Source organism: Salmo salar, chromosome 03 (genome assembly GCF_965601325.2).
Source record: "Salmo salar chromosome 03, fSalSal1, whole genome shotgun sequence".
Taxonomy (NCBI): domain Eukaryota; kingdom Metazoa; phylum Chordata; class Actinopteri; order Salmoniformes; family Salmonidae; genus Salmo; species Salmo salar.
Genome location: NC_138293.1, coordinates 97,446,867 through 97,461,713, shown reverse-complemented (window position 1 = coordinate 97,461,713; position 14,847 = coordinate 97,446,867). Strand labels below are relative to the sequence as shown.

Here is a 14,847-nt window from a genome sequence, read left to right as displayed (position 1 = left end):
CAATGGGTGGAACCTGTCGGAGTCTAATCAAACATCATAAATGGTATTCTGCAGAACAGTTTGCTATCTAAATCAACAGAGCTAGTTAGCCATCACCACCACCAAGTAACGTTAGCTCGTTAGCTTCACAATGGAGCCACAAACCTCTTCTTTTCTGTTGCTTTGGGGAACGCTTTTCCCCTGTTTCAGCTTGTGGCAATAGCTGTGCATGTCCTGGATGGACGTAACTACGCTCTCCGAACACTGACGCATCTCTCCGATGGTGTCGGCGGCGTCGATCAAATCGCGGTACCGCTCGCCCACCATCTGACGAAGTTCCTCCTTCTTGTGCTCGATCTCTCCGCGGACTTTCCGCTCGATGCCGCGTATCTCCTCGGTGTTGTACCGCTCGAACAGAACCGTCGGGTCTCGGATATCCGAAACCCGGAGAGATTGAGCAGGAACCACGGCCATCGCAGCTGAGCTTCACAGTAAGCGAAGTGCCAACCTGAAGGATCTACAACCCGGAAGACGAAGCGAAACTCACTTCCACGTAAACAATGAATCAGAGGTGAAAAACAGAAAATGAGGAGCCGGGAAAGTAACAGCGCCTCATATGGAACTAATATGTTACTACAATACATCATATGACCGCAACTCAACCTGACAAAATATTGCTATTCCTTGAATTATGTAAATCAGCTGGTTTACTATAGAAAAAATACATTTATAATTTACTACAATGAAAACAGAAATGTAGCTATGACAAATCCTAGTTTTATATACATGCGTCACACATATGAATTGTTCTGACTTTATTTCCTCCAGTCACATCATAAAAGTTTCCTTTGAAAAGACATGGCCAAGAGCAATGGTGGAAATGACTGGCAATATCTCTCACATTCGGTAAGTCCATGATCACAATACACCTTTAGACCTACTTGGAGGAAATCAAGCAGAATTCAAACGACCTACCCTTGCCCCATGCAAATCAGTGTACAGTGACTCACACAGCGACAGGTGCGTCAGTCGGACAGGTACCCGGAAGAAGAGAGAAAAAAAAACAGGAGCTTGTTCGAGTTACAGGTACAATGAACTTCGGAAAAACATATAAAAACTTGTTTGATTACTACCGAAAATATGAGTTTATTGTATTTGTTTGTGTTCAAGTTAAATTATATATATATATGTAATCTTGGAATATTCTTTAAAAGTGAAAGTCTGAGGCTGTAATTCATCAAGATGTTACAGTCAGTCAGACATAACGATAATGATTTTGGTCTTGTGTTAAAGAAGTTAAAAGCAAATATAGTCATTTTTAGATGTAAAATAGAGTCTGTATTTGGCTAGTTGGTCTATATCTCATCATAGTAGTCTATGTAAAAGTGATCAGGAGAAAAGTACTGTGTCTAGGTCAGAGCAGGTACGCTGAACTCTGATCCATTTTATGAGGTACATTTTAAAATGCAGCATGATCTCCCTTACAATGAAATAACATTGGTTTGTATATTTTAGGCCTAATTTATAGACCGACATAGTCAGCCATTCAGGTGCATTGTAATTGTCTATAGAGAATTACCACAGTCTCTTCTCCCAGTGTGTCCTGTATTAACCCTGACTGCTCCAGTTATGGACCAGAGAAACCTTGTAGTCTATATTAGAACCATGTCTCTTCTCCCAGTGTGTCCTGTATTAACCCTGACTGCTCCAGTTATGGACCAGAGAAACCTTGTAGTCTATATTAGAACCATGTCTCTTCTCCCAGTGTGTCCTGTATTTTATAATCATAATAAACCCTATATTGTTCTTCTCCAGTGTGTTAACCCTTACAGAGACTAATTCTAGCCCAGCTACAGCCATGGACCAGAGGAACCTACAGGAAGAGTTTAAGGATCAGTTTACAGACGTGGTGTCCAGACTGCAGTCTAAACAGCTGTTCCAGTCTGACTGGGACATCGCCTCCTTCGCTGTCTTCTTCATCTTCATCGGTAGGAACACCCACACGCGCACACACACACACACACACCCACACACAATTGACTGTCCATCTTGATCCTTTCAGGCATGGTTCTGCTGCTTGTTGTCCTGGTTCTGATCCGCTGCTGCTGCTGCTGCTGCTGTGATGAACAGGTAATGTAGCAATCAATCAATAAAATGTAATGGCCTGTTTCTGTGAGAAATGTGTGGTGTGTATAGCCTGGTCCCAGATCTGTTGGTATCTATAGCCTGGTCCCAGATCTGTTGGTATCTATAGCCTGGTCCCAGATCTGTTGGTATCTATAGCCTGGTCCCAGATCTGTTGGTATCTATAGCCTGGTCCCAGATCTGTTGGTATCTATAGCCTGGTCCCAGATCTGTTGGTATCTATAGCCTGGTCCCAGATCTGTTGGTATCTATAGCCTGGTCCCAGTTCTGTTGGTATCTATAGCCTGGTCCCAGATCTGTTGGTATCTATAGCCTGGTCCCAGATCTGTTGGTATCTATAGCCTGGTCCCAGATCTGTTGGTATCTATAGCCTGGTCCCAGATCTGTTGGTATCTATAGCCTGGTCCCAGTTCTGTTGGTATCTATAGCCTGGTCTCAGATCTGTTGGTATCTATAGCCTGGTCCCAGATTTGTTGGTATCTATAGCCTGGTCCCAGATCTGTTGGTATCTATAGCCCGGTCCCAGATCTGTTGGTATCTATAGCCTGGTCCCAGATCTGTTGGTATCTATAGCCTGGTCCCAGATCTGTTGGTATCTATAGCCCGGTCCCAGATCTGTTGGTATCTATAGCCCGGTCTCAGATCTGTTGGTATCTATAGCCTGGTCCCATATCTGTTGGTATGTATAGCCCGGTCCCAGATCTGTTGGTATCTATAGCCCGGTCCCAGATCTGTTGGTATCTATAGCCCGGTCCCAGATCTGTTGGTATCTATAGCCTGGTCCCAGATCTGTTGGTATCTATAGCCTAGTCTCAGATCTGTTGGTATCTATAGCCTGGTCTCAGATCTGTTGGTATCTATAGCCCGGTCTCAGATCTGTTGGTATCTATAGCCCGGTCCCAGATCTGTTGGTATCTATAGCCTGGTCTCAGATCTGTTGGTATCTATAGCCTGGTCTCAGATCTGTTGGTATCTATAGCCTGGTCTCAGATCTGTTGGTATCTATAGCCTGGTCTCAGATCTGGTGCTCTTGTCAACCATGTTTGGTGTGAGTTGGCATGATAGCACACAGGCCCACATTTCTGATATGTCAGCCACCCATAGTGTTAATGAGGGAGTTGTATTTATTTGTTGTATATTTCAAATCAATTCAAAATGAAGCCGTGTCATTCAGACTCTATCCTGTCTTGTATCATGGTCATTCAGACGCTATCCTGTCTTGTATCATGGTCATTCAGACGCTATCCTGTCTTGTATCATGGTCATTCAGACTCTATCCTGTCTTGTATCATGGTCATTCAGACTCTATCCTGTCTTGTATCATGGTCATTCAGACTCTATCCTGTCATGTGTCATGGTCATTCAGACTCTATCCTGTCATGTGTCATGGTCATTCAGACTCTATCCTGTCATGTGTCATGGTCATTCAGACTCTATCCTGTCTTGTATCATGGTCATTCAGACTCTATCCTGTCTTGTATCATGGTCATTCAGACTCTATCCTGTCTTGTATCATGGTCATTCAGACGCTATCCTGTCTTGTATCATGGTCATTCAGACTCTATCCTGTCTTGTATCATGGTCATTCAGACTCTATCCTGTCTTGTATCATGGTCATTCAGACTCTATCCTGTCTTGTATCATGGTCATTCAGACTCTATCCTGTCATGTGTCATGGTCATTCAGACTCTATCCTGTCATGGTCATTCAGACTCTATCCTGTCATGTGTCATGGTCATTGACTCTATCCTGTCTTGTATCATGGTCATTCAGACTCTATCCTGTCTTGTATCAGGGTCATTCAGACGCTATCCTGTCTTGTATCATGGTCATTCAGACGCTATCCTGTCTTGTATCATGGTGAAGACCCATCAGTTTGAGTCAGTCACATGATCACATCCTACAATAAAGGGTTTGTTTTTGTGACCACAGATTTAGCATGGCTGTATCAAGGAGTCTGTGGTGAAGACCCATCAGTTTGAGTCATTCACATCCTACAATAGAGGGTCTGTTTTAGACCAGATTTAGCATGGCTGTATCAAGGAGTCTGTGGTGAAGACCCATCAGTTTGAGTCATTCACATCCTACAATAGAGGGTCTGTTTTAGACCAGATTTAGCATGGCTGTATCAAGGAGTCTGTGGTGAAGACCCATCAGTTTGAGTCATTCACATCCTACAATAGAGGGTCTGTTTTAGACCAGATTTAGCATGGCTGTATCAAGGAGTCTGTGGTGAAGACCCATCAGTTTGAGTCATTCACATCCTACAATAGAGGGTCTGTTTTAGACCAGATTTAGCATGGCTGTATCAAGGAGTCTGTGGTGAAGACCCATCAGTTTGAGTCATTCACATCCTACAATAGAGGGTCTGTTTTAGACCAGATTTAGCATGGCTGTATCAAGGAGTCTGTGGTGAAGACCCATCAGTTTGAGTCATTCACATCCTACAATAGAGGGTCTGTTTTAGACCAGATTTAGCATGGCTGTATCAAGGAGTCTGTGGTGAAGACCCATCAGTTTGAGTCATTCACATCCTACAATAGAGGGTCTGTTTTAGACCAGATTTAGCATGGCTGTATCAAGGAGTCTGTGTGCCGTCTGTGTCAGACAGGTGTTCACTGTTTTTCCTCTGAATAAAGATGTCTTGAAAGATACATGATTTTCCCTCCTCTCTCTCTCTGTGTTTCCCAACAGCCTAGAAGACACAAAGTGGGTCATGAAAACTTTGGAATGGAGACCTGAAAGAAACTTGGAACAGAATGGAAGATTCCACAATGACGACACTTAGAAAATTGATTAGTCCTTTCTATAATTAATCTTATTCATATTTTTAGATGCACTTTATATTTCACCTTTATCTGTGTGCCAAACCAAGAGTTGTATAACTTGTTTTCATTCTGGTTCTATTTACTCTGACTGGTGGAAAATGTTGCACTCCCTGTGGTAACCCGTTTTAGCTGCCGTCTAATGGTGGAAAGTCATTGGAGGTCATATGAATCAGTTTACTTGTTCCCTGCACGGCTAGCGGTTGTTGCTAGGACGCCAGAAAGGAGAGCTAGGTGAAAACAGTCACTGAGTGTCACAACCAGAAGATGAAAGGGCTTTCACTAACAACTAGGCACCACCCTTTATGTAGTGGAATCAACACCAGTTCACAAAGTCAAACTTTTCTACTTCGTTTGTGTACTTTAAACATAACTTCTTAAGTGTATGTAATGAGGAATGATAGATATTGTAGTAGTATTGATTCAATGACTTTAATGTAGTTAATTATATTAACAATATAATTGAATGTTGAAACATGTACATTGTATGATTCAATAATATTTTGTATTGAATCTGTCCTGATTGACTGAGCGAACACTCCTGTATAACATCTCTTTACTGCACAGATAATAGATCATATGGTCCACAACATATACATGTATACATGTCAAAATAAATGAAAACACTTGCAGTAATAATAATTTTTGTTCAGCATTGGAATGGATATTCACTTCACAGGGAATCATCAAGGCAAAGTAACATAAGTGCAAACAAACAATTGAATAAATAAAAACATTAGCTAACAACACATACATTGAAATTAACTGATACAATGACGAATAATAGCTTATCGTTGAGGAGGCATGAAGGTTTACCCTTCAAAGCTGGGAATGTCCGTTTTCCTTTATACGTGACATAAAGCATCATGCCAAGGAATATAGAGTCAGAAACCTACAAGTTAATATCACCATGAAGAGTCACGGTAACACTGTTTCATGTCACAAACATATACTTCTGATGAGTAGCGTAGTCTACACAAAATAACAGTATTATTTACCACAGTATGACAATCTGCTTGACAAATGTTTCCAATACCTTTTCACACTGCTGAGCAAACCAAGCTGATCTGGTTACTCATTAACCATAGATGCTGGAACCGTGTTTGTATCGGTCCCTACCCAAATAAACCATCAAATAAAACATATCTGAGCTACTACAGCACATTTTTGGTCGCTATTATAGTGTGAAAAGGGTATAACTATGTGGAGAGGAGGAACGTTAGTATTCCGTAACAAGAGAAGTGTTTCAGACTAAAACAACAACACAAGCTGATTCATAACGAGGTCCAAGTTAGTACTATACAACAGGGAGGTTCAAGTTAGTACTATACAACAGGGAGGTCCAAGTCAGTTAGTACTATACAACAGGGAGGTCCAAGTCAGTACTATCCAACAGGGAGGTCCAACCAAGTTAGTACTATCCAACAGGGAGGTCCAAGTCAGTCAGTACTATACAACAGGGAGGTCCAAGTCAGTCAGTACTATACAACAGGGAGGTCCAAGTCAGTTAGTACTATACAACAGGGAGGTCCAAGTCAGTACTATACAACAGGGAGGTCCAACCAAGTTAGTACTATCCAACAGGGAGGTCCAAGTCAGTTAGTACTATACAACAGGGAGGTCCAAGTCAGTTAGTACTATACAACAGGGAGGTCCAAGTCAGTTAGTACTATACAACAGGGAGGTCCAAGTCAGTTAGTACTATACAACAGGGAGGTCCAAGTCAGTTAGTACTATACAACAGGGAGGTCCAAGTCAGTTAGTACTATACAACAGGGAGGTCCAAGTCAGTTAGTACTATACAACAGGGAGGTCCAAGTCAGTTAGTACTATACAACAGGGAGGTCCAAGTCAGTCAGTACTATACAACAGGGAGGTCCAAGTCAGTCAGTACTATACAACAGGGAGGTCCAAGTCAGTCAGTACTATTCAACAGGGAGGTCCAAGTCAGTTAGTACTATACAACAGGGAGGTCCAAGTCAGTTAGTACTATACAACAGGGAGGTCCAAGTCAGTACGTACTATACAACAGGGAGGTCCAAGTCAGTACGTACTATACAACAGGGAGGTCCAAGTCAGTTAGTACTATACAACAGGGAGGTCCAAGTCAGTTAGTACTATACAACAGGGAGGTCCAAGTCAGTTAGTACTATACAACAGGGAGGTCCAAGTCAGTACTATACAACAGGGAGGTTCAAGTCAGTACTATACAACAGGGAGGTCCAACCAAGTTAGTACTATACAACAGGGAGGTCCAAGTCAGTTAGTACTATACAACAGGGAGGTCCAAGTCAGTTAGTACTATACAACAGGGAGGTCCAAGTCAGTTAGTACTATACAACAGGGAGGTCCAAGTCAGTTAGTACTATACAACAGGGAGGTCCAAGTCAGTTAGTACTATACAACAGGGAGGTCCAAGTCAGTTAGTACTATACAACAGGGAGGTCCAAGTCAGTTAGTACTATACAACAGGGAGGTCCAAGTCAGTACTATACAACAGGGAGGTCCAACCAAGTTAGTTAGTACTATACAACAAAATACAACAGATGACGCACAGAGATACATGCACCCAATCCTAAATCAACCCCTAGTCCCTACTTGTCTAGATCAGAATGCAGTGTTTCCCCTATATTCATATCCATAGACTTCCAGTCATGCAGTGTTTCCCCTATATTCATATCCATAGACTTCCCGTCATGCAGTGTTTCCCCTATATTCATATCCATAGACTTCCCGTCATGCAGTGTTTCCCCTATATTCATTCCCATAGACTTCCCGTCATGCAGTGTTTCCCCTATATTCATTCCCATAGACTTCCAGTCATGCAGTGTTTCCCCTATATTCATTCCCATAGACTTCCCGTCATGCAGTGTTTCCCCTATATTCATTCCCATAGACTTCCAGTCATTGTGCTAACGACCCCCAACTAGGGGTAACACTGAATGTATTGGATAGATATACCAATATGGTAGTAGCTCCACCATATTGCTTAGTCCTATACTTTCTTCACAAGTAGGGAGTGTAGTCTAGAGGGTAGGGTCTAGGGGTTGATTTGGGACTGAATTAAAGCAGCTGTAACACACAGATGGGCCCTAAACCCTGGAATACTAAACACTGGTAATGTATATGGACTTTGATCCGGCTGTTCTCCTGTAAATTATACAAACAAAACCCACTTCAAATCAGACAATATTTTCAAGACATCCCTTTTATCTGGGTTGGTTGGTGTGAAGGATTTGGACAGAACACCTAGGCATTCTGACGGTCAGCTAGCTGCAGGAGGTTAGAACACCTAGGCATTCTGACGGTCAGCTAGCTGCAGGAGGTTAGAACACCTAGGCATTCTGACGGTCAGCTAGCGGCAGGAGGTTAGAACACCTAGGCATTCTGACGGTCAGCTAGCTGCAGGAGGTTAGAACACCTAGGCATTCTGACGGTCAGCTAGCTGCAGGAGGTTAGAACACCTAGGCATTCTGACGGTCAGCTAGCTGCAGGAGGTTAGAACACCTAGGCATTCTGACGGTCAGCTAGCTGCAGGAGGTTAGAACACCTAGGCATTCTGACGGTCAGCTAGCTGCAGGAGGTTAGAACACCTAGGCATTCTGACGGTCAGCTAGCTGCAGGAGGTTAGAACACCTAGGCATTCTGACGGTCAGCTAGCTGCAGGAGGTTAGAACACCTAGGCATTCTGACGGTCAGCTAGCTGCAGGAGGTTAGAACACCTAGGCATTCTGACGGTCAGCTAGCTGCAGGAGGTTAGAACACCTAGGCATTCTGACGGTCAGCTAGCTGCAGGAGGTTAGAACACCTAGGCATTCTGACGGTCAGCTAGCTGCAGGAGGTTAGAACACCTAGGCATTCTGACGGTCAGCTAGCTGCAGGAGGTTAGAACACCTAGGCATTCTGACGGTCAGCTAGCTGCAGGAGGTTAGAACACCTAGGCATTCTGACGGTCAGCTAGCTGCAGGAGGTTAGAACACCTAGGCATTCTGACGGTCAGCTAGCTGCAGGAGGTTAGAACACCTAGGCATTCTGACGGTCAGCTAGCTGCAGGAGGTTAGAACACCTAGGCATTCTGACGGTCAGCTAGCTGCAGGAGGTTAGAACACCTAGGCATTCTGACGGTCAGCTAGCTGCAGGAGGTTAGAACACCTAGGCATTCTGACGGTCAGCTAGCTGCAGGAGGTTAGAACACCTAGGCATTCTGACGGTCAGCTAGCTGCAGGAGGTTAGAACACCTAGGCATTCTGACGGTCAGCTAGCTGCAGGAGGTTAGAACACCTAGGCATTCTGACGGTCAGCTAGCTGCAGGAGGTTAGAACACCTAGGCATTCTGACGGTCAGCTAGCTGCAGGAGGTTAGAACACCTAGGCATTCTGACGGTCAGCTAGCTGCAGGAGGTTAGAATGGTCGGTAGTTCCAGAAACTAGAGAAGACGGAAATCTAGAAGGAGGAGGAGAAAAATCCAGTTAATGTGTCATGGTAAGCCAATATAATAAAGACTTTATAATATAGATCACAAAACAAGTGGCTTGGCCACATCTTCTCTGCTTCTCAGTCGATTTAGACTCTTGTTTCCAATAAGCACCTTTTCATACCATTTAGAACTTTTCACAGAAGCAAAACAGCTCTCCCTGTCTTCTCTTTTCCGAGTCTGACATTTCTTTAGTTACAGACACACTTGAACAAGGTGAATCATCTACTTCATACCAACGGACCCAGCCTCAATCTATGCCAATATCACAGCTACTCATTCACTTCAGTGTGTTCTGTGGACCAATGGAGTGTTGAAAAAGTGTCCTGCTGCCACACACGTCACCCACCTTGTCCTTGAGCTGCTGACAGAGCTGCAGGGAGATGGTGAAGAAGACCAGGGTGTTGTTGAGCCAGGGGACAACACACTCCACCTTGTGAACCTGGCTCACCTCAAACTTAGCATTGTTCAGCTCACTGGGGGAGACAGCAGGGAAAGAGTTCAACAATAAAACAGCAAAATAAAACAGTTGGGTGTATTGGAAATGGCACTGTATGTGTTAAAACAGTTGGGTGTATTGGAAATGGCACTGTATGTGTTAAAACAGTTGGGTGTATTGGAAATGGCACTGTATGTGTTAAAACAGTTGGGTGTATTGGAAATGGCACTGTATGTGTTAAAACAGTTGGGTGTATTGGAAATGGCACTGTATGTGTTAAAACAGTTGGGTGTATTGGAAATGGCACTGTATGTGTTAAAACAGTTGGGTGTATTGGAAATGGCACTGTATGTGTTAAAACAGTTGGGTGTATTGGAAATGGCACTGTATGTGTTAAAACAGTTGGGTGTATTGGAAATGGCACTGTATGTGTTAAAACAGTTGGGTGTATTGGAAATGGCACTGTATGTGTTAAAACAGTTGGGTGTATTGGAAATTGCACTGTATGTGTTAAAACAGTTGGGTGTATTGGAAATGGCACTGTATGTGTTAAAACAGTTGGGAACTGTGTGTGTGAAAGTATTCAGAAATGAGAGGACCCGTGGTAGACCCAACAAGCATCATTTATTATGCTGCTGACTAGTGACAGAAATACATTTTTAAAACGGTAGTTAGTATTGTTAGAGACACACTAATATCTTCACATCAATAAGATATGAATGGACATGAAAAGATCCTGTGTGTACTGACCACAGACAGCCCATCTAAAGTGTTAGTGACTGACACGATGTGAACCGTTATCAAACAGAACTTACAACATGGCTCCAGGGTTGTGTAACACAGAGCTTCCAGAAGGCCTGAAGTTCTGTTGAAACACCAGAGGTAGACAAACTGATGCATCTGCACAATACCACATGTGATTACAGAACTAACAGCTGTGATCTTGTTGTCTCAGGGCTGGATTTGATCCGCAGACTGTATCTGCAGGAGAGTGTGAGTGTGTACCTTGGTGGTGTTGGGCTGCATTGCGTGCAGCTGGTAGACAGTCAGACACAGCTTACTCAGGTTGATATAGAAGTTCACCATCACATCACCTGGCATTGGAGGAGTGAACATTTTCTGGAGAAAGGGGGGGAAGAAAGAAAGAGATTGTGATGTAAATTGCACACAGTAGACGGCGAGACCGGTTTCTCTGCTATGACCTATAACCTATGACCTATGGCAGACTCACCATGAGGCCGCTGGTGGCCAGCTCCGGCAGGGTCATGGCAGCTGGAGTGGTGAGGCGGTTACGAGCCCTGGTCAGCTGGAGCATCACCGCGTCCATCAGCTACAACAACGACATCATCAGTCAGCATCAACTACAGTGATCAACTAGGAACAACACAACCGGAGATACAGAGGAAATTATCTGGTGAAGAGATGCACTCTGGGATGGAAAAGTTGTTCTAGGTAATGAACAGGTACATGGTGGAGCAAAGTTGTAGTCTAAGGAGGTGTAGTCTAAGGAGGTGTAGTCTAAGGAGGTGTAGTCTAAGGAGGTGTAGTCTAAGGAGGTGTAGTCTAAGGAGGTGTAGTCTAAGGAGGTGTAGTCTAAGGAGGTGTAGTCTAAGGAGGTGTAGTGTAGTCTAAGGATGTGTAGTCTAAGGAGGTGTAGTCTAAGGAGGTGTAGTCTAAGAAGGTGTAGTGTAGTCTAAGGATGTGTAGTCTAAGGATGTGTAGTGACGTGTAGTTTAGTCTAAGGATGTGTAGTCTAAGGATGTGTAGTGACGTGTAGTTTAGTCTAAGGACGTGTAGTCTAAGGACGTGTAGTCTAAGGACGTGTAGTCTAAGGACGTGTAGTCTAAGGATGTGTAGTCTAAGGATGTGTAGTCTAAGGATGTGTAGTGACGTGTAGTTTAGTCTAAGGATGTGTAGTCTAAGGATGTGTAGTGATGTGTAGTGTAGTCTAAGGATGTGTAGTGACGTGTAGTTTAGTCTAAGGATGTGTAGTCTAAGGATGTGTAGTCTAAGGATGTGTAGTGACGTGTAGTTTAGTCTAAGGACGTGTAGTCTAAGGACGTGTAGTTTAGTCTAAGGATGTGTAGTCTAAGGATGTGTAGTGACGTGTAGTTTAGTCTAAGGATGTGTAGTCTAAGGATGTGTAGTGACGTGTAGTTTAGTCTAATGATGTGTAGTCTAAGGATGTGTAGTGACGTGTAGTGTAGTCTAAGGATGTGTAGTGACGTGTAGTTTAGTCTAAGGATGTGTAGTCTAAGGATGTGTAGTCTAAGGATGTGTAGTCTAAGGATGTGTAGTCTAAGGATGTGTAGTTTAGTCTAAGGATGTGTAGTCTAAGGATGTGTAGTCTAAGGATGTGTAGTGACGTGTAGTTTAGTCTAAGGATGTGTAGTGTAGTCTAAGGATGTGTAGTGACGTGTAGTTTAGTCTAAGGATGTGTAGTCTAAGGATGTGTAGTCTAAGGATGTGTAGTCTAAGGATGTGTAGTGACGTGTAGTTTAGTCTAAGGATGTGTAGTCTAATGATGTGTAGTGACGTGTAGTTTAGTCTAATGATGTGTAGTCTAATGATGTGTAGTCCAGTCCAATGATGTGTAGTGCAATGATATGTAGCGTAGCGTAGACTAAGGATGTGTAGCGTAGACTAAGGATGTGTAGCGTAGACTAAGGATGTGTAGCGTAGACTAAGGATGTGTAGCGTAGACTAAGGATGTGTAGCGTAGACTAAGGATGTGTAGCGTAGACTAAGGATGTGTAGCGTAGACTAAGGATGTGTAGCGTAGACTAAGGATGTGTAGCGTAGACTAAGGATGTGTAGCGTAGACTAAGGATGTGTAGCGTAGACTAAGGATGTGTAGCGTAGACTAAGGATGTGTAGCGTAGACTAAGGATGTGTAGCGTAGACTAAGGATGTGTAGCGTAGACTAAGGATGTGTAGCGTAGACTAAGGATGTGTAGCGTAGACTAAGGATGTGTAGCGTAGACTAAGGATGTGTAGCGTAGACTAAGGATGTGTAGCGTAGACTAAGGATGTGTAGCGTAGACTAAGGATGTGTAGCGTAGACTAAGGATGTGTAGTGTAGACTAAGGATGTGTAGCGTAGACTAAGGATGTGTAGCGTAGACTAAGGATGTGTAGCGTAGACTAAGGATGTGTAGCGTAGACTAAGGATGTGTAGCGTTGACTAAGGATGTGTAGCGTAGACTAAGGATGTGTAGTGTAGACTAAGGATGTGTAGCGTAGACTAAGGATGTGTAGCGTAGACTAAGGATGTGTAGTGTAGACTAAGGATGTGTAGTGTTGACATAGAAAATAGAGGAAAACCACTTCCCTGATAGCTCTGTTATATCTGTTAGCTCCGCTATGACACAGAAAGCAGTTTATTTCTGACAGTAATTATCAGTGTTTTCCCTGGTGGAAACTAACCTCATTACCCTCAGCCCCAGTCTTAAAGTGGTAGCTGTGTGTGTGTGTGTGTGTGTGTTCCTACCTTGTTGACCTCAGCCCCAGTCTTAAAGTGGTAGCTCTCATCTCTACCACTCAGCAGCTGCAGAGCCTGATTCACATGGTTCCTAGCATCCTGGATCTGAGGGAGAAACGGGGACAGAGTCAGTATTATTAGATCTGAGACAGGGTCAGTATTATTAGATCTGAGACGGGGACAGAGTCAGTATTATTAGATCTGAGACGGGGACAGAGTCAGTATTATTAGATCTGAGACGGGGACAGAGTCAGTATTATTAGATCTGAGACGGGGACAGAGTCAGTATTATTAGATCTGAGACAGAGTCAGTATTATTAGATCTGAGACAGGGTCAGTATTATTAGATCTGAGACAGGGTCAGTATTATTAGATCTGAGACAGGGTCAGTATTATTAGATCTGAGACAAGGTCAGTATTATTAGATCTGAGACGGGGACAGAGTCAGTATTATTAGATCTGAGACGGGGACAGAGTCAGTATTATTAGATCTGAGACAGAGTCAGTATTATTAGATCTGAGACAGAGTCAGTATTATTAGATCTGAGACAGAGTCAGTATTATTAGATCTGAGACAGAGTCAGTATTATTAGATCTGAGACAGGGTCAGTATTATTAGATCTGAGACAGGGTCAGTATTATTAGATCTGAGACAGGGTCAGAGTCAGTATTATTAGATCTGAGACAGGGACAGGGTCAGTATTATTAGATCTGAGACAGGGACAGAGTCAGTATTATTAGATCTGAGACAGGGTCAGTATTATTAGATCTGAGACAGGGACAGGGTCAGTATTATTAGATCTGAGACAGGGACAGGGTCAGTATTATTAGATCTGAGACGGGGACAGAGTCAGTATTATTAGATCTGAGACGGGGACAGGGTCAGTATTATTACATCTGAGACAGGGACAGAGTCAGTATTATTAGATCTGAGACAGGGACAGAGTCAGTATTATTAGATCTGAGACAGGGACAGGGTCAGTATTATTAGATCTGAGACAGGGACAGAGTCAGTATTATTAGATCTGAGACAGGGACAGGGTCAGTATTATTAGATCTGAGACAGGGTCAGTATTATTAGATCTGAGACAGGGTCAGTATTATTAGATCTGAGACAGGGTCAGTATTATTAGATCTGAGACAGGGTCAGTATTATTAGATCTGAGACAGGGACAGTATTATTAGATCTGAGACAGAGTCAGTATTATTAGATCTGAGACAGGGTCAGTATTATTAGATCTGAGACAGGGACAGGGTCAGTATTATTAGATCTGAGACAGGGACAGGGTCAGTATTATTAGATCTGAGACAGGGACAGGGTCAGTATTATTAGATCTGAGACAGGGTCAGAGTCAGTATTATTAGATCTGAGACGGGGACAGGGTCAGTATTATTAGATCTGAGACAGGGTCAGTATTATTAGATCTGAGACAGGGACAGAGTCAGTATTATTAGATCTGAGACGGGGACAGAGTCAGTATTATTAGATCTGAGACAGGGTCAGT

The 14,847-nt window shown here is 43.3% G+C and overlaps 3 protein-coding genes across 4 annotated transcripts in view; 1 reads left to right on the top strand and 2 right to left on the bottom strand.

The window, feature by feature from the left end:
• Positions 1 to 521, bottom strand: part of LOC106601947 (conserved oligomeric Golgi complex subunit 1) — a 34,900-nt gene extending 34,379 nt beyond the window's left edge. For both annotated transcript variants that reach the window (XM_045715832.2, XM_045715831.2), the window contains exon 1: positions 145 to 521. In XM_045715832.2, the coding sequence (XP_045571788.2) occupies positions 145 to 453 (309 nt within the window). In that variant the 5' untranslated portion in view covers positions 454 to 521. The remainder of the gene's footprint in view (positions 1 to 144) is intronic.
• Positions 522 to 817: 296 nt separating this feature from the next.
• Positions 818 to 5,591, top strand: smim22 (small integral membrane protein 22). Its single transcript, XM_082972923.1, has 4 exons — positions 818 to 1,065; positions 1,795 to 1,967; positions 2,042 to 2,109; positions 4,819 to 5,591. Exons 2-4 carry the CDS (start codon positions 1,838 to 1,840, stop codon positions 4,864 to 4,866), a joined length of 246 nt encoding a protein of 81 aa, XP_082829049.1. The 5' UTR covers positions 818 to 1,065; positions 1,795 to 1,837; the 3' UTR covers positions 4,867 to 5,591.
• The window catches only part of LOC106594201 (protein rogdi homolog), a 23,651-nt gene continuing 14,166 nt past the window's right edge, over positions 5,363 to 14,847 (bottom strand). Inside the window, exons 6-11 of the mRNA XM_082972922.1 lie at positions 13,352 to 13,447; positions 11,094 to 11,192; positions 10,868 to 10,981; positions 10,678 to 10,727; positions 9,773 to 9,899; positions 5,363 to 9,392 (exon numbers count right to left, since the gene is read on the bottom strand). Of these exons, the coding sequence (XP_082829048.1) occupies positions 9,351 to 9,392; positions 9,773 to 9,899; positions 10,678 to 10,727; positions 10,868 to 10,981; positions 11,094 to 11,192; positions 13,352 to 13,447 (528 nt within the window). The 3' untranslated portion in view covers positions 5,363 to 9,350. The remainder of the gene's footprint in view (positions 9,393 to 9,772; positions 9,900 to 10,677; positions 10,728 to 10,867; positions 10,982 to 11,093; positions 11,193 to 13,351; positions 13,448 to 14,847) is intronic.

Excerpts from the sequence above, each read along its gene's own strand:
- smim22 (XM_082972923.1), top strand. The coding sequence starts at position 1,838 with ATGGACCAGAGGAACCTACAGGAAGAGTTTAAGGATCAGTTTACAGAC. Across the intron at positions 1,968-2,041 it reads TGTCTTCTTCATCTTCATCG|GCATGGTTCTGCTGCTTGTT; the intron begins GTAGGAACACCC and ends TGATCCTTTCAG. Across the intron at positions 2,110-4,818 it reads GCTGCTGCTGTGATGAACAG|CCTAGAAGACACAAAGTGGG; the intron begins GTAATGTAGCAA and ends GTTTCCCAACAG.